Below are 23687 nucleotides of genomic sequence, written 5' to 3'. Positions count from 1 at the left end.
AATTCCAAAAATAAAAATTGCAATAATTTCAAATTGTGGAAAAAAAGAATTAGTTTAAAATAATATTCTCCATATGCAGAATATATCAAATGATTATTCCCTACTTTTGAATTTCATTCAATATACAATTTAGGTTATTGAGGATTCGCGTATCTGGTCATTTCTAAATTGTAAATTCGGCATAATGAGCATTCGAACTTATGTTTTTGGTACAGAGGGTAGCACCCCACTAAAAAAACCTGGTCGATAAAGTAACTGTCGGTAAAATCATAAAGCTCGTTTCACTGTTCTATTTTGACAACCAATTTTCCCACACGCTAATTGGTTTATTTTATTCATTATTTGTCCAGGGAATACTTTCTACTCTTGTGATATAAACTTTATTCTTTATTACAAAAGAAAAATGTGTCGTCTGCTCTTTTTTGAAAATTGTCTTTTACTTTTTGTATTTCTCTAAAGAAATGATTGTCAAAATGAAAAATGTATCAATAATGATAAAAAATCATGATATCGTTAAGTTTCGTGAAAATGTTATTAAAAAAAACTTGTGTTAAATTATCATGGCATATGATAAAAATTCTATCTACCAATACACGCACGATCAGCATTTTAAAACGCGAAGTCTGACGAAAGCGAAAGCTTCATTTTCTCCTCGGTTAATATTTTCTTGAATAAAGCACAATTATTCAGGTCATTTATCAAGAAGTGATATAATATATTTACTGAAATTGACATAAGCACCTAGGGGATTGTCGTTTAATGCAATTATTGTAAATGCATTGTGAACTAGATCATTTGATCAGTAGTGGTTTGGGTCCGGAGGAAGATGGCCGCCAGTGATTCTCTGTCATGAAAAAGTCAAGATTTGCATTTTTGTTTTACATTCGCACTTGCAGCAATGGAACATAGCAAGTTGCGAAATCAAAGTGGCATTGTCAATTAAATAGTCGAGTTTTAAATAAAAAAAACACGAGGATTAAAAGTGGGGCAAATCTATATTGTTTAGTGTGACGCGAGAACGTGGATTTCCCGAAGGAGTTCTTTTCATTTGCAAAAAAAGAATGGCATCCGATAAGTGAGTTATTAATTGTATCTAATTGTAATTTCTGATTCTAAAATGTCAAACTGTTGATAAATTCTATTTAGTGAAATTTTGCTTTCCTTTTGGGTAAAATTTGCCGACTTTTATTTAATGATTGTGATTAGTCATCGATTTTTTTTTATCGATATAATGTTTCCTAACGTTAATCGTTTCCTGTATTTTTATTTACAAAAAAAGAGAAGAAATTAAGTAACGCAAAGCTTGGCTTTGGGTGGGACCTCGCGCTGCACCCTTCTTTTCTCTCCTGTCACTTGTTTCGCTGTTATCTTTTGTCCACGTCTCGTACTCGTCTTTTTTGCACTTTCGCGTACCGATCTCCAGATAGATAAATTTGCGCGGACTATTTGTGCCAATTAAATGACCAGCATGACATCAGCCGGTTTTGCAGTATGCATTTTCATCGATTGTCATATTGGGAAAAGGGTGTGCAATGTGACAGTTCACGCCAAAATATTGAAAATTTTTTTTTATTGTTTTTTTTTACTATCTGCAGAATGTCTGCTAACACAGAATTGTGTATTTTATTATTCAATAATCTCAATTTCAAGGAAGCACTTTCCCTCGTTATAGTGTAACTCGGGTTCTTTTTTCTCTTTTTTTTCGAGAAAATAAAAAATTGCTTGAGAGAGAATATTCTAGTTGAGAAAAGAGTTTATGTTTCTTTAATAGTCTTCAGAAAAACGTTTAAGTTGATTGTCGATTATTGTTATACATTTTGTAGAGTAGAAAAATTTCCAAGACATGAATGGAGTATGCAAAAATTTTTTTTTTTTTAAATGAATAATTAACATAATGCACATGCATTTCTTTTTCTTTCATTCTCTCCCTCTGTATATAATTTAAAATGGTGAATTTACAACATTTCAAAGAGTCATAAACGACAAGCTTTATAAGATTCTTTAGAAATTCCAGTTTCATTTAATTTTAAGTGGAATCAATGAAAGTGGTACTCGCAACCTTATGTTTATGCTTCGCTTAATTTTAAGTACATCCCTTTTATGTTTAATGGACTTCTGTATATTTTCATTTCATTAAACTCATCACTTTTTCATAATTTCCCCCTAAAGAGTTAAGTACTCTCACGATAATGTCGTTTATAAAATAATTTTATCATACAAAATATTTAAATTAACTTTGTCGTTTGGAAAATGAAAATAATTTTGTTCTCCATTTTTGAGAAGAGCGGGGAATTTTTATTTAGTGATAAACTTTTGGATGTTAATATTAACTGTCAAAACTACTGATACGGCCTTGAAATCCGAGGGGATTTACAATTACATATGATAAAATTGAACAATTTCTCTCTTTAGAATTAATTGGAAATTTATGGATTAGTCAGAAAATTTATATTTAAAGAGTGAATTTTTTTATACAATATTTTTTACTTCAAATAACAATTCAGTTTTTTTTCCGCTAAAATTTCACTGCATCAGGGAAAGTAGAATTGGTCAGGGAAAAGTCAGGGAAAAACAAAATTAAATATTTGTGGCAATCCTGCTGCATTGATATTGATTTATTCATTGAAATAGTTACCAATTTTATTTATATATATATAAACACAGCGAAGAGAGAATTTTCATTTTAAATAATGCAAAATGATTTGAATTTTCAGTAAAATGGAATGGGTGGAGATCATCGAACCAAGAACGAAAGAACACATGTACGCCAATCTAACAACTGGGGAATGTGTTTGGGATCCTCCACCAGGTGTTCCTGTGTAAGTATACATATAAACACATATAGATATATTTTCCAAAACCCAATAAACTATTTTTAGATAAATACTGAATACTACTTCATAGGAAACTAGCATTATATCAAATAATTCTATTTTAGTTTCGACAAAGTCTGGAATTTTGACATCAATTTTCAATTATGAGTCAAGCGAAAATTGTTTACGATTTAATGGCAAAACATTTCTCCAGTTTTGCTATTTCTGGAAAATTGCACTGTGCAAAATTTACTTTACTTTACTCATAAATTTATTATTTTACGTCTTCATTTTTAAATAAGACGAAGGAGAAGAGAATTTTCTGAAAGTAAATTAATTTTCTATTTTTTTTCAATTTTTAATAGAAAATCATAACATGTCAGTAAAGTCAGGGAAATGACAGAAAAAAAAAATTTTTTGTCAGGGAAATTAAGAAAATTGAGACTTTTTTCGATTTATTTTCAAAAATTGCGACTTTTTCGAATTTATTTTATAAATATTGCAACAAAATACCACATTTTTTTTAGCATAAAATGCAACTTATTTTGATTTTTAAAGCACGAAGAATAACTATAAACAAATCTTTAAAAAATTATTTTTGAATCATTTTTCTATTTAAATTTTCGAAATATACAATTAAAAAGATTTTGAATAATTGAAATTTTGTAAAATGTAATTGAAAATAATTCATTTTTGTCTAGTATTTCGTTAAAATTTTTGAAAACAAACTTTTGAAGAATTTTAATTACAAATTTTCCAAATAATTGAATTATTAAAAATTTGAATGAAAAATCATTAAATGTAAACTTAAACATAAATATTAATGAAAATTAGTTTCCAATTTTTTAAAATTCAATATTTTCAAATTCTTTTAAGAAATTCAATTATTTTCGAAAAAAAACATTAAAATATTTTTAAAACTAATTCTTAGAATTATTTTATCGTAATTTTTTAAAATTCAATTATCTTCGAACAAAGTAATTAAAAAATGTATTACTTTCTTAGATTTGCATATTAAAATTTTTGAGAAATTTAATTTACAATCAAAATTTTTCAAAAATATGATTATTTTTTATATTTTTCAAAAATTCAATTATTTTTAAACGGTTTTTCCAAATTTCAATTGTTTGGAAATTTTTTTTAAAAAAATTCTTTTAAGAAATTCAATTATTTTCGAAAAATTGCATTAAAATATTTTTAAAACTTATTCTTAAAATTGTTTTATCGTAATTTTTTAAGATTCAATTATCTGCGAACAAAATAAATAAAAATTTTATTACTTTTTTAGACTTGCATATTAAAATTTTTGAGAAATTTAATTTATAATTAAAATTCTTCAACAATTTGATTATTTTTATTTACATTTTTCAAAAATTCAATTATTTTTTAAAGATTTTTCCAAATTTCAATTATTTGAAAATTTTTCAATTTGAAAAACTATTTTCTTTCAAAAATTATTTTAAAATATTTAAAAAAAATTAATTATAAGAATTTATTATAATTTTTTGAAAATATTTTAAAATAATTTTTGAAAGATAATTGTTTTTTAAATTGAAAAATTTCCAAATAATTGAAATTTGGGAAAATCTTTTAAAAATAATTGAATTTTTGAAAAATATAAATAAAAATATGGACAGTTACAATTATTAGAAAAAAATTGAGTTTTTGTATTTAAATAATTGAATTCTAGAAGAACTTTCTAAAAATTATTTTAAATAATTGATTTAGAGATGAAGTTTAGTTGAAAATTGTAGAAAATAATTGTATTCAGAAAGAATTATAATTGAAATTTTTAGAAATAATTCAAATGCATAAAGTTTACTCATTTTCCGTAATCATTCATATTTTTCTGTAAAAATAATTTTTTCATGGAAAATAATTTTAATGTCATTAAATTGTCAGAGAATTGTTAGGGAAATTGATAAACTGAAACTTGTAACCACCCTGTATTTGGAAAGAATATTGAAATTTATCGAAAATTGTGAATTAGAAATTAATTATTTAAGATAATTAAAAGAAATTAATTGGATTTAAATTGAAATTAATTGAAACATGAAAAGATTAATAGAAAGAAAACAAAAATGAAGAGAAACGAAGAAATTAGTTCATGACGAAATTTACTGTTAATTAGTTGAATAATTTTTAGACGTTTATTGTAATTTTCTTGTTATAGTAATTAATTTATGATTTATAGGATATTTGACATTTGCAAAGTAATAGACGAATGAAAAATATTGGAATGATAAATTGAAGAAAGAATATAGGGTATCGATCTCTCGCGAGACTGCAGGCATGAGCTTCATATATACATGTATATCTGCATCCTGTAGCTTAAGGGCACTCTGAACTTTCAAATCTTTTCTTTTTCGCCCTACATTATATTTTGTCATTGTATTTCTTTGTTTTGTTAGAAAAAAAAAGCAATTGCGATTATTTTTTCCAATATCAAATTTTGTTCTATTATTAGAATTTTTACTTAATTTTATAAATTTTTATTCAAAATTTCAAAGAGACTAAAAATTAAGTTGGAAAAATTTCAACAGTAAAATTTCGTAAAATTTAGAAAAAAAGAAATTTAACATTTATCGACAATTTTATTTGTAACTAAATATAAAAAGTGATAAATTTGAGTATATGGTAATATATCAAAGAGTTTGTTATTTCGATAAGTTTACTTTGTTCGCAGTAGTGTGATTACTTCAAAAGGCAAAGTAGAGATTGATTTTCATTTAATATTTCTTTGCGATAAAAATAAATTCGCCGGAACTGTTTATATGGAAGCAAGACTACTGGTCAAAGGTTGAACATCGCTGACACAGATCTTCTCAACGTGTTTAGTGCACGAGCATTAAATTCCGTCAGAAATGCAGGATGGGCTTTGCATTCGTGGTCAAGATACCTCATATATGTGCATAGCAGCTAGCGAGAGATTTAATCCCCGGTGTATTATAATTCATACACTAGAGCAGAGAGCAGCTCGTTTAATGTTTAATTTTTTTATTCATTACGTGAAATTTGAAAGAATATTTTTATTTTTATTTTCTTTTGACGAAATTTACATATTTAAAAAATCCACCGCTCTTCTTTCATTATTATAATTAGAAATGGTCAGTCTACTTTTCGCCCTTAGAAATACAATTTGAATTTGATAAAAATTATTTACATATACTTTGGAAAATATAAATATTAAGTTAATAATAATTTAACAATTAATTAAAAAAATAAAATAAAATTAATTAATATTTGACAAATAATCTATTATTTGTAAATTAAATTTAACACTCTAAAATATAAAAATAGTTTAGTTATACATTATTCTAGAAAAACTAATTTTTATTACTGCAAAAGTTAATGGGATTTATTTGATTAAAAAACAGTACTTTTATTTATTTTTATGTCTAGTTTGCATTGAATTTGAATTTTCTAGAAAATTAAGAAATTCATTTTCCGAAATTTCATATCATTTTTGTTCCAAGTTCAAATTTCTATTAATTCAAATTTATTTAAATTCAGATTTTTAATTTATTCATTCAGAGAATAAGTTTTGTAAAAATATTTTCTACAGAAAAATAAAAAAAATTGTATTATTTTCCATAACTTTGCATTTATAAGTACTTTTCATAATTTTAAAGGATGAAATTTTAGTTGAAAAAATTTTATTACTAATATTTATAACTTTTATAATTTTCAATCAAAAATAATTTAATTCTTGAATAGAATTTTATAAAAATTTTTGAAAAAGATTTAAATTGAATTCTATTAAGAAATTTTATTAAAATTGTATTGAGATTAATTGACTTCCTTTAAAGAATTTTATAACTTATGAAAAAAAAATTCAATTCTTGCGACGAATTTTATTAAATTTTTCGAAAATTTTATTATTTAGAGAAATTTTATTAAAATTGGATTGAAAATAATTGAATTTGTGGGAAGCACTTTATTATTTATATAAAAATAATAAAATTTAATTTTAGGCCACAAATTAAAATTAAATATAAATTCAATATTATTATTTAAATTGAATTGAAAATATAATTGAATTCCTCGAAACAATTTTATTATTTATGAAAATATGTAATTGAATTCTTTCAAAGAATTTTATTAAAATTTTGAAAAATAATTGAATTTCTTCGAGAAATTTATTAAAAAATTAAAATTGTATTGAAAATAATTGAAATCCTGCGAAGAATTTCATTATTCATGAAAATAAATGAATTCTTACGAAAAATTTTATTAAAATTAAAAAAAAAATAATTGAAATCCTGGAAAAAATTTTACTATACATGAAAAATAATTTAATTCTTCCATAAAATTTGATTAAAAACTATTGAAAATAATTAAATTGCTTCATTAAAGTTGAATTGAAAATAATTGCTATTCTGTGAGTAATTTATTAAAATTGTATTGAAATAATTGAATTCCTGCGAAAAATTTTATTATTTATGTGAAAATAATTGAATTCTTGCGAAATTTTTTTTTAAACTTACAAAAATAATTGAATTGTTTCAAGAAATTTTATTAAAATTGTATTGAAAATATTTGAAAATCTGTAAAAAATTATTTGTCATGAATTAAAATAAATTATTTTATTCATGACAACTAATTGAATTCTTCCATAGAATTTTATTACAAATTTTTGAAAATTAGATTTTTTCGAGAAATTTAATTAAAATTGATTTTAAAATAATTGAATTCGTCCAAAGAATTTCACTGATATTTTAGAAAATAATAAATAATAATTAATTACTTAAAATTGAATTTTAAAAAAATTATCTGAAATCATTCAAAAATTGAAGTTGATATCTGAAATTAAAAATATTTGATATTTGCATAATAATAAACCATGTTGCGCCATTTACTAGTTAATTAATAATATTTGATTGAAATAAGTTTTGAAAATGCATTTCCTGTATGCAGAATATAATCATTTATTGTATTTATAATTTTATATTTACGTTTTTTGTATTATTTATTTTTTTTGTATTCTTTCTTTCATCAATGTATGACTTCGAAGATATAATGTTTTTATTAATTTTCTTGATAATGCTTGACGATTTAATTAACATGTTGAATTTTTAAATATACGTCATGAATGTTGTCTGATTAATTTGATTTGTCCGTAAAGCAAATTAAACTTCTTCATTCAGTTGGCGGTTTGAATGAACGGGTCTGTTGAGTTTCAGTTTTGCCCCTCTTCCTCGAATAACGTTTGTCTATTTACCGACATTTTTTTTTTCTTCTCCTTTTTATTTACAGTAAGAAAACGGATAATAATCAATGGTGGGAGTTGTTCGATCAAAATACTTCGAGATTTTATTATTATAATGCAACATCACAAAAGACAGTCTGGCACCGTCCTAATGATTGCGACATCATTCCTCTGGCGAAATTACAGGTGAGTTTATGCTTTATTACATTTTTTAAAAAAATTAATTCAAAAATCCCTTTTTTCAATTTTCTAATTTTTTCTCTTCATAAATTTTAGGATCACCCAAATTTTATTTAATTTATTATCTAATTTATCTTATTTTCAAACTTCCTCTTTGTTTTAAATTTGGAATTTATTTTCTGTTTCCGGAGTTTTTTTTCCCTCTTTTCTTAGAGCTTGGGATTTATTTTCTATTTCCGGAAGGTTTTTTTTTTTAACTTGGAATTTATTTTCTAATTCTGGAATTTCTTCCTTTATTTTTTCCAGTAAAGAATATTTCTGGTGTATATTGTGCTGGCGACGATAAAAATTGGTTGAGTTTGATTACACTGACGTCATTCTGCATTGTGTTTTCTAATAAGGATCAGGGGCTCGAGGAAATGTTCATAGTTTCAGATCAATTTCTTTTTATACAGAAAATGAAAAATTTTTTTTTTACCAAATTAGTTTAAAAGAATTTTTTTTTCCACTAGATTTTTGTTTTTGTTTATTATTTTTGCTATACATAATCTGGTAGAATAAAAAGAAAACTCGAGAGTTAAAAAAAATAATTTATTTTTGAAATATTTGTCTCCCAGCGGCTAAAATAGATTGGCCTCTGAAATTCTTTCTGCATTATTTTTGAACTGCAAATTCTTCTCATTTTCTTTTCTTTTCGTCTCTCGCAAGGAAAATTTACTGTAATTTTCTTTTCCAGTCACGTTGAGATTAAAAATTGAAAGATATTTTTTCCATTGGGTTTCATGTACCTAATGATACAAATTTTTAAACTTTATTTTTAAAAAATATTTTTTACAACATTTTTTTGTTAATATTTTTTATTTTTGAAGAATTTTGCCTTCTATGGTTAAATTTTTTTTGTAATCTTGAATTTTATCCGTCGGCAGTGTGTGCCTACTTGGCATAGAGGTGGAAATGTGAGTAAGCTACCATCTTGGTTTCTGGTGTGGCTATAAATAGGTGATCACAGAGAGCCAGATGAAAAAGTGTGGCCTGTATCGTAGTGTACATCTACAAAATGTTTAGGATCCTGCATTAGTCATACGCTAAGAGATATTGGAGAGTAAAGTACCCAGATGCACAGCTTCCTCCTGGACCATGACTTTAAAAATTAAATTAGAAATTCCCAAGAAATCTCGAACAGAAAAACTATTTTAATTAATATAATTAAAATTATAAAATTAATTTATGCCGAATATTTTAAATTTATTGCAAGTATTTTTTTTTTAATCGCGATATCGCAAATAAATTAGAATAAAGTATTTATGATTTTCCAATTACACCATTTTTTTTTCCTCATTTTTTTTTTTTTTTTGTAATAATAATGTCGATAGAAAGCGTGTGAATTCATCCATAGAAGTCTTTGCCTACGGTTCAATGACAAATCACTTAACTGTTTCCTTTGAAAAAATTCAATGCGTTTCCTCTTTTAAAAATGAAAGTGAATTTTTTTCCAAATATAAAACAAAATTATATTTTTATTGAAAGTAATTTTCAATTTAAGCAAAAATGTACGTAAATTTGTTAAAGAAAAAAAATCTAATTTCCACTTGTAAAGAAGTAGTAGTAAATAAATTAAATGATTTTTTTTTCCTCCTTTTTTTTGTCAAAGCGGAAAAACTAAGTGGTAATATTTTCTCGAGCGGACGTTTTACTTTATGACTCTCGAGTGTTCTATAGGTAAAAGTATTGGCGAGGGAGTGCAGTGGGTTGATGGCGAGGATCGTTAAAACCTTGTCCTTCGTCCCAATTTGAAAATGCTTCAATACATGTATATCGTTTTCACAACTATATATATGCTTACATGATAAAAGTGCAGCTGCCACTAAAATGAACTTTCTGAAATTTTAAAAACAGAAAAAAATTAAATCGACTTAATTATTACAAATTGAGACAATTATTAATTAGGTCAATTAACGTATTCGTGTGTATATATGACAAATGTTAATCGCTTCAAACTGCTCTTACATTATCTCAGAAAATGTTTTTTTCTCTTACTTTGTTTTTAAAATAAGTTTCATTAATTTTTTAAAAATTATTAATACATTAATAAGAAAAATATTTTTTGGCGTATTTGTAATTATAATTTTGATTTTCAATAAAAAAAATCCCAAATTTTATATGTTAATGATTTCTGAATCATCCTTTTTTTGTAGACATTGAAGCAGAACACAGAACCAGCAGGTGGTGAAGGAACGACCAATTCTCAGAAGCAAAATGACTCAAGAAAGAAGGAATCGGTTTCAACGCAAACTCAAACCCCGATTGTTGGTCGAACAGGACGTTTTAATCATCACGAGAATCCTAATTTGGCAGCTAATATGGTATTTTTTGCGAAATTTTATTGATTCTATTTTTTGGTTTTTTTATTTCTTTTTCAAATTAGAAAATTGCGATTTCGAAATTAATCAACTTAAGAAAAAAACATGAACAATCGTCTTAAAGAACGTAAATTTTTGAGAAATTTTAATTATTCCAATTCTTCTGAATTTTTTAATATATATTTTTAATTGATTATTAAAAATAAAGAAATTATAGAAGAATTTTAATTAAAAACACTAAAAGAACTTGAATTTTGAAGCAATTAAAAATGATTGCATAAATTCAATTATTTTCCAAATTAGTAAAATTCTTCTTAGAAATTCAATTATTTCCAATAATTTTAATAAAATTCTTGGCAAAATTTCAATTATTTTCAAAAACTCTTATAAAAAAAAAGTTTCAAAACCTCTTTTCTCTTTGGGGAAATTCAATTATTTTTAATAAAATTTTAATCAAATTTCCGAAAAATAAACTTATTCTTAAAAATTTTATTAAAATTTGTCAAGAGAATTCAATTATTTAAAAATTTGTTAAAATTCTTTATAAAAATTCAATTTTAAGAAACATTTAATTATTTAATAAAATATTTATTTTTGTATTTAAATAATTGAATTATCGTGGATTTTTCTAGTAAATATTGATTTTCATTTCATAAAAATGAATTTCAGTTAAAATTTTAGATTATTATTGAATATTGAAAGCAATATAGCGCAAATTTTTAGAAATAATTGAATTTTGAAAATGTTTCAAATTAAAATCTTTTAGAAAATTTCAACTTTTCATACTTTTAATTGACAATTCTGTAGAATTTATTTTTTAAAAAAGTTTAATTGAATTTTTCTTTAATTCTTCAAGTTTTTATTTTCTAATATATATTTAATTGAAGAATGTCAGAATAATCAAAATTACGTGACAATTAATATTGAAAATAATATTGAATATTTACGAAGAATTTTATCATTTTTGAAAATAATTGAATTCTTGCGGAGAATTTTATCAATTTTGAAAATAATTGAATTCTTGCGAAGAATTTTGTCAATTTTAAAAATAATTGAAATATTTCGAAGAATTTTATTCAAATTTTTTGAGAATAATTGAATTCCTGCGAATAATTTTATTTTAATTTTATTTTAATTTTAATTTTTATTTTAATTAAATTCTTGACAAGATTTTTAAGGAAATTTATAGAATTAATTTTTCTCAAAAAGTTTAATGTAATTTTTTTTAATTATTTAAAGTTTTTAATTTCTAATTTATGTATTTAATTGAAGAATATCAGAATAATCGAAAGTTCAGGTAAAATTGAATTGTAAACAAAGGGATTAAAAAATTCTCAAAGAAGAAATTTTACAAAAATTATTTTAAAAAATTGTTTTAAAAAAGAATTTTAGTTTAAAATTCTAGAAATGAAGAATTGAATTGAAATAAAAATAATTTTGAAGAAATTACAGTAACAATATTTTTATAATATAAAATAATGATAGTATCAAATTTTAATTATTATAAAACATGAAGAAAGCGACCGCATTCTTCATGTTTTATAATTATTAGCTTACTAGCCAAACTATCCGCGCGCAAGCGCGCGGGAATGTTGTATGAGGCTGCTTATTTTAAACAATTTAAAAAATTTTAAAGAAATAATTATTATAACCTAACAAAGAGATTTAACTAACTAAAATTTAAATAATTTCACTCAGTGGTCTCAATTAAAGTAGAATTTACATTACTAGACTTAAACTATGGCTAGAACAATTACAATTAGTATCTGGGTCATCTTTTGCATTGCTTATTTTATAAAGCCATTTTAAATTAAATACTTTTCAAAGAAATAATAATTATTACACAATGAAAAAAGTTTTACTTGAAATAGCGATAAGTTTCTCTAGAATAACGAAAGTATTAATTGAAGCACTGAAAAATTTCGCTACTAAAGTGAAATCTGTAGTTCATCCAGCTAAATATTTTTTGCCGTGCATAACGAAAAAAGAATTAAATTAACATCAGATTTTCTACATTAAAAAAAAAAACGAATTCAAATAGAAATTAATCATTTTACAACTTAACCAAATTCACCACAGAAATCACTGAATTCGATAATTTAGAAGAAAGTCAGACAAAAGCAGGGTTCATACAGAATCTGGAAATCATGGAAATCATGGAAAAGGTCTGGAATTTTTAAAAGTTTCTAAATTTTTTCAGTTTTCCATTTTTTCTCTTGAATAAAAATTCAAATAATAATAAAGCTAAATGGCATAAAATACAAAAAAAAAGGTTGAATTTTAAGCAATTCGATTTTTCGGATTTTTGATAATTTTTAATAATTTTTGATTTTTTACCAAAGAGTCGAGACAATTTAATAAGTAAAGTATTTTCCAAAAGCACAAAAATAATGAAGCTAAATCCCATTAAAGAGAAGAAAAAATGTTGAATTTTAAGAAATTTGGATTTTTGAATTTTTTCGAATTTTTGATAATTTTAGATTTTTTACCAAAGAGTCGAGACAATTTAATAAGTAAAGTATTTTCCAAAAGCACAAAAATAATGAAGCTAAATCCCATAAAGGAGAAGAAAAAATGTTGAATTTTAAGAAATTTGGATTTTTGAATTTTTTCGAATTTTTGATAATTTTAGATTTTTTACCAAAGAGTCGAGACAATTTAATAAGTAAAGTATTTTCCAAAAGCACAAAAATAATGAAGCTAAATCCCATAAAAGAGAAGAAAAAATGTTGAATTTTAAGAAATTCGGATTTTTGAATTTTTTCGAATTTTTGATAATTTTAGATTTTTTACCAATGATTCGAGACAATTTAATAAGTAAAGTATTTTCCAAAAGCACAAAAATAATGAAGCTAAATCCCATAAAAGAGAAGAAAAAATGTTAAATTTTAAGAAATTCGGTTTTTTGAATTTTTGATAATTTTCGATAATTTTAGATTTTTTACCAAAGAGTCGAAACAATTTAATAAGTAAAGTATTTTCCAAAAGCACAAAAATAATGAAGCTAAATCCCATAAAAGAGAAGAAAAAATGTTGAATTTTAAGAAATTTGGATTTTTGAATTTTTTCGAATTTTTGATAATTTTAGATTTTTTACCAAAGAGTCGAGACAATTTAATAAGTAAAGTATTTTCCAAAAGCACAAAAATAATGAAGCTAAATCCCATAAAAGAGAAGAAAAAATGTTGAATTTTAAGAAATTTGGATTTTTGAATTTTTTCGAATTTTTGATAATTTTAGATTTTTTACCAATGATTCGAGACAATTTAATAAGTAAAGTATTTTCCAAAAGCACAAAAATAATGAAGCTAAATCCCATAAAAGAGAAGAAAAAATGTTAAATTTAAAGAAATTTGGATTTTCGAATTTTTTCGAATTTTTGATAATTTTAGATTTTTTACCAAAGAGTCGAGACAATTTAATAAGTAAAGTATTTTCCAAAAGCACAAAAATAATGAAGCTAAATCTCATAAAAGAGAAGAAAAAATGTTGAATTTTAAGAAATTCGGATTTTTGAATTTTTGATAAATTTCGATAATTTTAGATTTTTTACCAAAGAGTCGAGACAATTTAATAAGTAAAGTATTTTCCAAAAGCACAAAAATAATGAAGCTAAATCCCATAAAAGAGAAGAAAAAATGTTGAATTTTAAGAAATTCGGATTTTTGAATTTTTTCGAATTTTTGATAATTTCAGATTTTTTACCAATGATTCGAAACAATTTAATAAGTAAAGTATTTTCCAAAAGCACAAAAATAATGAAGCTAAATCCCGTAAAAGAGAAGAAAAAATGTTGAATTTTAAGAAAATCGGATTTTTGAATTTTTGATAATTTTCGATAATTTTAGATTTTTTACCAAAGAGTCGAGACAATTAATTAAGTAAAGTATTTTCCAAAAGCACAAAAATAATGAAGCTAAATCCCATAAAAGAGAAGAAAAAATGTTGAATTTTAAGAAAAACGGATTTTTGAATTTTTTCGAATTTTTTATAATTTTAGATTTTTTACCAAAGAGTCGAGACAATTAATTAAGTAAAGTATTTTCCAAAAGCACAAAAATAATGAAGCTAAATCCCATAAAGGAGAAGAAAAAATGTTGAATTTTAAGAAATTTGGATTTTTGAATTTTTTCGAATTTTTGATAATTTTAGATTTTTTACCAAAGAGTCGAGACAATTTAATAAGTAAAGTATTTTCCACATTAAAAAGTTTGACATTAAAAAACAAAAAATGCCAATACTTAACCCACAAAATTTAATTTTCAAAACAAACAAATGAATGCAGATAATTTGCTAACGGAAAGGAACTTACGATTATTATAATGTATTTATATTTTGGAAATAATAAAAATAAATTTTTCTTTCAAGCAAATAAATAAACCGCTGGGTATGAATACGGGAGCTGGTATTGATCTCAGAACATCGCCGCCATCACCGTCCCCATCGTCAAGACGGCATCATCATCATCATCATCACAATAGTAGACATCATCATAGGCATCATGAACAACCAACGACTCGACGGCATCATAATCATTCGCAGGATTCGGGGAGATCGAGCGATAGTTCAGTTTCACATAGTCGAACATCCCTCGAATCGACTGGCTATAGACTATTAGATTCACCCCATCGACATCAACATCAACAACGAACTGTAGCGCAACAACAAATTATATCCTCACAATCTTCGTCCAGACAACCTAGCGGTAGTTTAGAAATTAGATCATCACACAAGAGTGGAACCCTCGAGGGCGTTAAAAATCAAAAGATCCTCGCCACCGTCGATTCACAGCAGCAGCAGCAACAACAACAACAACCAATTGGATTGTCCCTCTCGACAAGTACTCCACTCTTTAAAAAGAAGACATTCACTGAGCCTCAGCGCGAATCACGTGCTGGTAATCTCGATTTAGACAAGAGTAAAAATGGTAAGAATTCTCCTTCTTCTTTTATTTGAAAATTTACAATCAATTATAATTTTATTTTAAATAATTATTAAAATTTAAATAATTACGTCCCATTTTTTTTATTTCTACTTGAGAGTTTTGATTTGAAATTCCAGGTAGAGAAAGTAGTAGAAGTTCATATGGACCCGAGCCAAGTACATCGCCGTATCGAGAAACTGTTATGGAATGTCGTGGATTTAGACAGGAAATGGCGCCATATCGTCCACCAGAAATTCAAGCGTGTTACAGTCATAAACCGCAAACTGAAAAATATGGTTCACTTATTGAAATGGGTAGCCGTTTTCGTGATCGTGAACGTGAATCACTTCATCGTGAGAGAGTAAATAGTTTTGATAAATCGAATGCACCTGCGTTCTATCCGAGTTCAGGGCATTCGAGAAATTTAAGTAAACCGGAAACCACCGGCAGTATTGGCAGGCGACATCATGGATGTTCCGCTTCCCTATCCGAGGCGAATGTCCGTGAAATGTACGGATCAATTGCCACCGACAGGAACGAGCCCTCGAAGAGCCTCGCGAGAGGTGTGTAAATCATTCTGAAAAATTATTACTCTGCTGTGAATTTAATTTAATTATTAATTGAACATATTTTTAATTAATCATTAATTTTAAAATTAAAAACATTTAGAAAAAGAAAAATTATTTAAAAAAATTAGGAAACAAAAAAAAAACACTGGCAATTACTGGAATACAACGATTATTTTTTAATATTGATATTCAATTTACTAATTTTATCAATTAAGATTTTATTTACTAATTTTATTAACTAAGATTTTATTAAATATCAAGTGTATTTATTGAGTATGAAAATTTTAGGTACAACCGTTATGGGTAATGTGTCGAAACAAAGGAGTTTGGAAGTTTCTGAACGTGAGAGAGATTATCGAAGAACAACGGCGTGCAATAATTCGATAGATTCTAGTATACAGCAGCCATTGGCTCGTAGTTATAGTTTTGTGCAACAGCAAAAGCAGCAGCAAAAATTACAACAGCAGCAGCAACAGCAACAACAACAACAGCAGCAGCAGCAACAGCAGAGTCGACGGCATGAAAAGGACGATGATTCCATGCACGAGAGATATTTGGTGGGACAAAGTCATGATCCGACTCGTCAACGACTTTGTAGCAATACCAGCAGTAGCAATAGTAGTCATAGTAGTAGTAACAGTGCCGTCGAAGATGAGACGGAAGGTCAAACGGACGCTGACAATGGAAAGAAGAAAAGAAGCAATGGAAATCCAAGTCCACCTCCTTCACCCTACTATGGAAATCTTCTCGTCGACGCTGATCATCTATTGCCCCTGCAACATTACATTCTCCAGCAGGCGAAACTTTCTGGTATTTTTGTTCTATTCTATTTCTATTATCTATTTAATTCTATTTTTATTTTGCTTTTTACCTTATTTTTTCTATCTCTTTCTAATCGGGAAATAGCCGGGAATTTAATTTGACCGGGAAGAAGCCAGAAATTTTATGCCAGGGAATTTTTTCATCAAATTAAAAAAAGTTTTATTATTTTAATTTGTTTTTAAAAAATCGCTTTTTATTTCAATTTTTATAGATATTTATACTGCTCTTTTAATTTGAATTAGTTAAAAATAATTAATTTGATAGTAAAATCAGTCACTGATTCAAATATATACATAGTATGTAAATAAATTAAAAAAAAATTATCGAATTAATAGAAATTTTGTGAAATTCAACTAAAAATAATTAAATTTGTTAAAGAATTTCATTAAAAACTCATTCTTTTAATTTGGAAAAAAAACATTTAATATATTCCCGTTTCTTAATACTTTTGTAGAAAATTTTCAATTTTTATAAGGAAATAATTTACATAATTTCTATTTCTTAATTAGAATTTAAATTTTAATTGAAAATGAACTTGAAACTTTTCAAATTTTTAGAAAATAAAGAACACAATTTTACTCAAAAAAAAAATGCTCTGTTACATTTTTACGAATTTATTTAATTGTAAAAATATTCGAAAACATCAATAACTTTTTTTTTAAATAAATATTTAATTATTATTATTTTTCCACGGGAATTAAGACATTCCAAAGAAATTTGATAAAAAATTGTAAATAATTGAATTTCTGTCGAATTTTTATTATTTTTGAAAATAATTAAATGCTTGTGTTTATTTTTTAAATAATTGAATTCTTTTCGGGAAATTTTATTAAAATAGTAGATATTGAAAATAATTGAAATTAGGACAAGAGTTTTACTGTCATTTTTGAAAATAATTGAACTTTGGGACAAAATTTTGTTAATTACAAAGATAATTGAGATTTTGACGAGAATTTCTTTTTAATTTTAAACATAATTGAATTTTATCAGAGGAACTTAAAATTTTATAATAAAATTGAATTTTGGCAAAGTTTTTTTTTGAAAATTCTAAAAAATAAGATTTTTGAAATTTTTCAATTCTATTGTTTCAAGATCATTGAATTTTTATAAACAAATAATTGAAAATTTTTGAAATAACTGAAATTTCTTTACATTCTATTAATACAATTTTAATCGAATTCCTCGAAAAATGTAATTATTCTTAAAAATGTTACTAAAATTCGTCGAAAGAATTCAATTATTTCTAGAAACTGTAAAAAAATTCTTCTCAATTCTTCTAAAAAAATTCAATTATTTCCATAAATAGCAAAATTCTTCAGATTTACTAAATTCTTTTAAATATTATTTTTAAAAAAAATTCTTCACAAGATTTCAATTATTTTCATAAATTTCCATAAAATTCTAAAAAACAATTTAATTATTTTCAAAGCTAATAAAATTCTTTGCAGAAATTCAATTATGTTTAAAAATAAATAGTAAAATTCTTTGCAGAAATTCAATTAGTATCAATACATTTTAATAAAATTGAATTAATCAAATTTTCAATTATAATTATGAACAGACAAGATTATTTTTAAAAATTGAAAAAATTCTTTTTTTAATTAAATTATTTTCCAAATTTTTAATTAAAATTGTTAAAAAAAACATTATTTTCAAAAAAATTAAAATTTATTTATTTATGTTCGAAATTAAATAATTTTAAATTTGGTGAAAAAAAAAAAACTGGGAAAAATTAGAACAAAGCCGGGAAAAAAGCTGGAATTTTGTTGAATGAAAATAGTAGACACCCTGGATTCTAATAACAAAAGTTAATAAATAATTAATAATATAGGAATTAATTTGAATCGAATTTTAATTTAATTTTTTGCTCCGCAGGCTGTTACAAATTTGGAGATCCTTTATTGGCAGAAGAGGGCGACGATTCGTTGGATGAGGAAGGAGGCAGAGCGAGCGAACTTCGAGGTAGAGGCGATGACGATTCAGATGATCAGTTCGCTGACGATGAAGCAGCCAGCAATCATTCCAGTCAGGAATATCTCGAAGATCACTATGCTGGTGCGAATTAAATTACTAATTATTCTGAAAGAATGAAAAATATTAGTACACGGCACGCGTTTCATTTGCTAATGAATTTATAAATTAAAAAATAAATAGATTTTGTGTTTACAGATCTCGCGAATTATGACACAGCGGGCCTAGCGACTTATTACAATACAGCCGACACATTAACGAGGCCTCAGGTGACAGCACCACTTGCACCGCCACCGCCACCACCAACAAACGTCACTCAAACCGAAGCACGCGAAACAATAACACCAAGACCAATATCATTACCAAATCCAGTGGTGATATCGGGAAGAAATTTCGATACAACCGATTACGATGAGGCGCGACGCGATGACAATACAAGTGGGGGCGATATTGAAAAATACGCCCAAGATAATTTAAATTTAAATTGTGGCCGACCAAAGGGTCTTCGTCTCTTATTCAGAAAGAAATTCAGCGTACGCGATATTCTCAGTTGGTCAAAGGATCCAATACCACAACCGATGCTGGTCGTCGTTGACGGTGAAAAACTATTGAAACGTGAGGCGTGTAATTTATTTCGACTTGTACAAGTCTATATGGGCGATCGTAAAGCAAATGTTGGCATGACATTGGACGGTGTGGCAATGGATATTGTGAATACGGCATTTTCAAAACCACCATTACGCGACGAACTCTATGTGCAAATTTGCCGTCAAACCACGGAAAATCCAAGGAAGGAGAGTTTAAGACGCGGTTGGGAATTAATGGCAATTTGTCTTGCATTCGTTCCACCTAGTGCAACATTTGAACCATATCTCGAGGGCTATATGAATAGACATCGTGATCCTAATTTTCAATTTCCAGAAGTAGCAAAGTGGCCGATTCACGTGCAAGTGAGTCATTATGCGACTGTCGCCTGTCGACGTCTTCAACGAATAGGAGCTCATGGAAAACGACAACCACGAAAAGCAACCATCGAGGATATCGATCAGGCCAGGGTGAGTATTTTTTTTTTTAAATACAAATTTGAATTTGAAAATTACAATAAAAATTTTCAAAGAATTGATTTAAATCAATTGAATTTGTTTAAATCAGTAAAATTTTCTCTTGTTTCGTAGTTGCAAATTTTCCGCGCCTCTATGTTTGGCGCAACTTTGTCGGAAGTGATGGCCCTGCAGAGAGATCGTTTTCCACAACGCGATTTACCCTGGGTTCAGACGACATTAACGCGTCAGGTTTTAGTTCGTGGTGGAACAGTGACGGAGGGAATATTTCGGGTATCAGCCGATGCCGATGAAGTGAGCGCATTAAAATCATGTCTCGATAGATTTGAAGACGGTGCAATATTGGCAGCTTCACAGGATGCACACGCGCCCGCTTCACTTTTAAAATTATGGGTTCGTGAACTTTATGAACCACTGATACCCGATTCATTTTATCCCGAATGTGTTTCAATGCGTCATGATGATCCAGAAATTTCTGCTGCAAACATCGCTGGCGTTGTTGAGAGACTTCCTGATCTTAATCGACGAGTTTTGTGTCATCTCGTGCATTTCCTTCAGGTATTTTATTTATCTTAATTACATCCAGGCTTAATTATAATATATCTTAATTATACCCAGGCTTAATTATAATTCATATTAATTATACCCAGACTTTCTCGACTTTTTTCGAATAATACGACTTTTATCGACTTATATTTGAAAATTGCAACTTTTTTCAATTTTTCTTCCAAATTTTGCGACAAAATACCACATTTCTAGTATAAAATGCAACTTATTTCGATTTTTGTAGTGTGAAAAGTATAACTATAGACAAATTTTTGAAAAGTTATTTTTAAATAATTTTTCTAATTAAATTTTTGAAATAAATTAAAAAGATTTTGAATAATTGAAATTTTGTAAAATTTAATTGAAAATAAATCATTTTTTTCAAGTATTTTATTACAATTTTTGAAAATTAACTTTTAAAGAAATTTAATTTTGAAAATTTTGCAAATAATTGAATTTTATCAAAAATTTTAATGAAATATTTTCAAGTGTAAATTTAATAAAAATGGAAATTAATGGAAATTAGGTTGTAAGAATAATATTATTAAAACTAGCAAATGTTACGTGCGCTAGTGCGCAGAATGTGATATTCAATTTATTATTATGCAAATTACAACATTTTTTATTTTTAAATATAAATTTTTAAATAATTTCATAATAAAAATTTCTTAAATTCACTTATTAAGTACAAAATTAATTATTATTGTTTATATTTTCAAAAATTGTAATATAAATCTTCGCAAGAATTTAATTATTTTTATATAAATAATAACATTCTTCGGAAGAATTAAATTATTTTTAACAAAATTTTAATAAAATTTCACGAATGAATTCAATTATTTTCTAAAATTTTAATAAATCCTTCGAAACAATTTAATTATTTTTTTAAATAGTAAAACTCTTTGTAGGACTTTAATTATTTTTAAAACAATTTTAATTAAATTCCTTGGAAGAATTTAAATATTTAAAAATATTTTCATAAAATTCAATTTCAACAAGAATTTCAAATTCTTTAAAAATAATTTAATTATTCTCGAAATTTTTTTTTTAAATTCTATATGAAAATTAAATTACTTTCATTGCAATTTTTAAATATATTCCTAAAAAAAATTAAAAGAATTCAATTATTTTCAAAACAACTTTAATTGAATTTTTCGAAAAAATTTCATTATTTTTAAATATTTATATAAAATTCTTCATAATAATTTTATTATTTCCTACAATTTTAATAAATTCTTCAAAACAATTAAATTATTTTTTGAAATAGTAAAATCTTTGCAAAAATTAAATTATTTTTATAAATAGTAAAATCTTTGCAAAAATTAAATTATTTTTATTAATAGTAAAAGCCTTTGTAGAAATTCAATTCTTTTCAAAACAATTTTAATAGACTTTCTCGAATGAATTAAAATTTTTAAATATTTACATAAAATTAATTTATTTTCTAAAATTTTAATAAATTCTTCGGAACAATTTAAATTATTTTTATAAATAGTAAAATTCTTTGTAGGACTTCAATTATTTTCAACACAATTTTAATAAAATTCTTCTTTATAACATTCAATTGCTTTTAAAATTTTCAATTAAAATTATTAAAGAAACTGAAGTTGAAATTTTTTAAATTTTATTTCCCATGAAAAAAGTAATAAGAAATATTTAAATATTTGTTTAGTTTTTTTTAAATTAGTTAAATTTTAAAAATATATTTTTAATTTAAAATTTTTTGAATTGATACTTGAAATTTCGTAAAATTGAATTGTTAACAAAATATTTATGTTTCGAATAATTTTACAATTAGAGAGAATTAGAAATATTCTTTAGGGTCGAGGAAAAAGTGAAAATCAGGGAAAAGTCAGTGAAAAACAAAATAAAACTTGAAGAAAATAGTAAATAAAGTTGAGTTATAAATATTTATTTCCTTCTTGCAGATTTTCGCAAGATCGGAAGTAGTGGCCCGAACGAAGATGGACGCAAATAATTTGGCAATGGTGATGGCACCAAATATTTTGCGTTGCACGTCACAGGATCCGCGGGTAATTTTGGAGAATGCACGAAAGGAGATGGCCTTTGTTCGTTCAATGATTGAAACGTTAGAAACTGCTTGGGTAGATGATTTGCACTGACCATTGCGCCACCGCTAGAATGTTCTAGACAACAATGCCAAATCAATCAGCTGATAATAAAAAAAAATATTATCATTACAATTATTTTTTAAATAATTACTATTACTTATAGATTTCTTTTTTTTAAAAAACAAGTAATTGACACATTTGTTTATAATTCACTGTCACTTTTTAAAGCCTCTGATCCTTCTCTTTATCTATCTAAAGAAATTTTTTTTTTTTTTTTTGCAAATTTATTGCTACGTGTATAGACACAAATTAATTGTGCTATTAACTCGATTTCTTTGACACTTCCTATTTATTATTTATAAATATATATTATATATATATATATAAAGAGATTCTACGTTATGAATCTAGAGATTATTAGATATATATAAATATATATATATTATCATAGCTATATCGCAATAACAATGTATTGTATATTTTAACTTCCCTTGTTACCGCGTGTTAATCGCGGACGGCTTTTTTACTCGATCGTTGTTGAATCTCGTGTAAGATAAAATGAAAAAAAACAATATGTTACCGTGTATAGGCTGCACCAAGAAAAGGTCCTTTTTTTGTATGAGCGATGAAACAACGTGTACGAAATTTTATTGTGAAGTAAATACTGTGAAAGGTTTAGCAAGCTAATTCACGGTGTTATTTCTTATTTTTAAATTTCCATTCCTTATTTATGATGGGGATATTTTTTTTTATTTTTCATTATTGAAATTAAAAATACTAGTCGTATTTTTCTAGAAATTATGTATGTATATAAAAAAGCGTTTAAAAAAACAAAACTGTGTCTTAGGTACTTTTTTAAAAATTTTATTTATATATTCTATGTTTTAATAATTAATTCTTTTTTCCTAATTTTTACCATCGTTTTCAACATTAATTTAATTTTAATGAATTATATATTAAATATAAAAAAATTCATCGAATTTTATAATGTAACATATTTTTACTAAATTACACATTTTATTATTTCAATTATTTCGTTTCTTATAATTTTATTCATATTCCATTTTTTTAGCTTTACGAAAAATATTCATTCAATAATATTTATTGAATGTAAAAAGTTTAATAGAATAAAATTAAAATGATTTTCAGTAAAAAGAAAA

The 23687-nt window shown here is 25.3% G+C and overlaps 1 protein-coding gene across 1 annotated transcript; it reads left to right on the top strand.

Annotated features, from left to right (window-relative positions):
• Window positions 1–413: 413 nt before the first annotated feature.
• LOC122500333 lies at window positions 414–23214 on the top strand. The gene is made up of 11 exons (XM_043609218.1): window positions 414–1075; window positions 2715–2819; window positions 8070–8208; window positions 10398–10565; window positions 14931–15489; window positions 15624–16049; window positions 16344–16865; window positions 18753–18932; window positions 19047–19903; window positions 20024–20467; window positions 22384–23214. Exons 1-11 carry the CDS (start codon window positions 1062–1064, stop codon window positions 22576–22578), a joined length of 3609 nt encoding a protein of 1202 aa, XP_043465153.1. The 5' UTR covers window positions 414–1061; the 3' UTR covers window positions 22579–23214.
• The last annotated feature ends 473 nt before the right edge of the window (window positions 23215–23687 follow it).

Source organism: Leptopilina heterotoma, unplaced genomic scaffold (genome assembly GCF_015476425.1).
Source record: "Leptopilina heterotoma isolate Lh14 unplaced genomic scaffold, ASM1547642v1 Lhet_183, whole genome shotgun sequence".
Classification (NCBI taxonomy): domain Eukaryota; kingdom Metazoa; phylum Arthropoda; class Insecta; order Hymenoptera; family Figitidae; genus Leptopilina; species Leptopilina heterotoma.
This window is presented reverse-complemented; position numbering and strand designations above follow the sequence as displayed.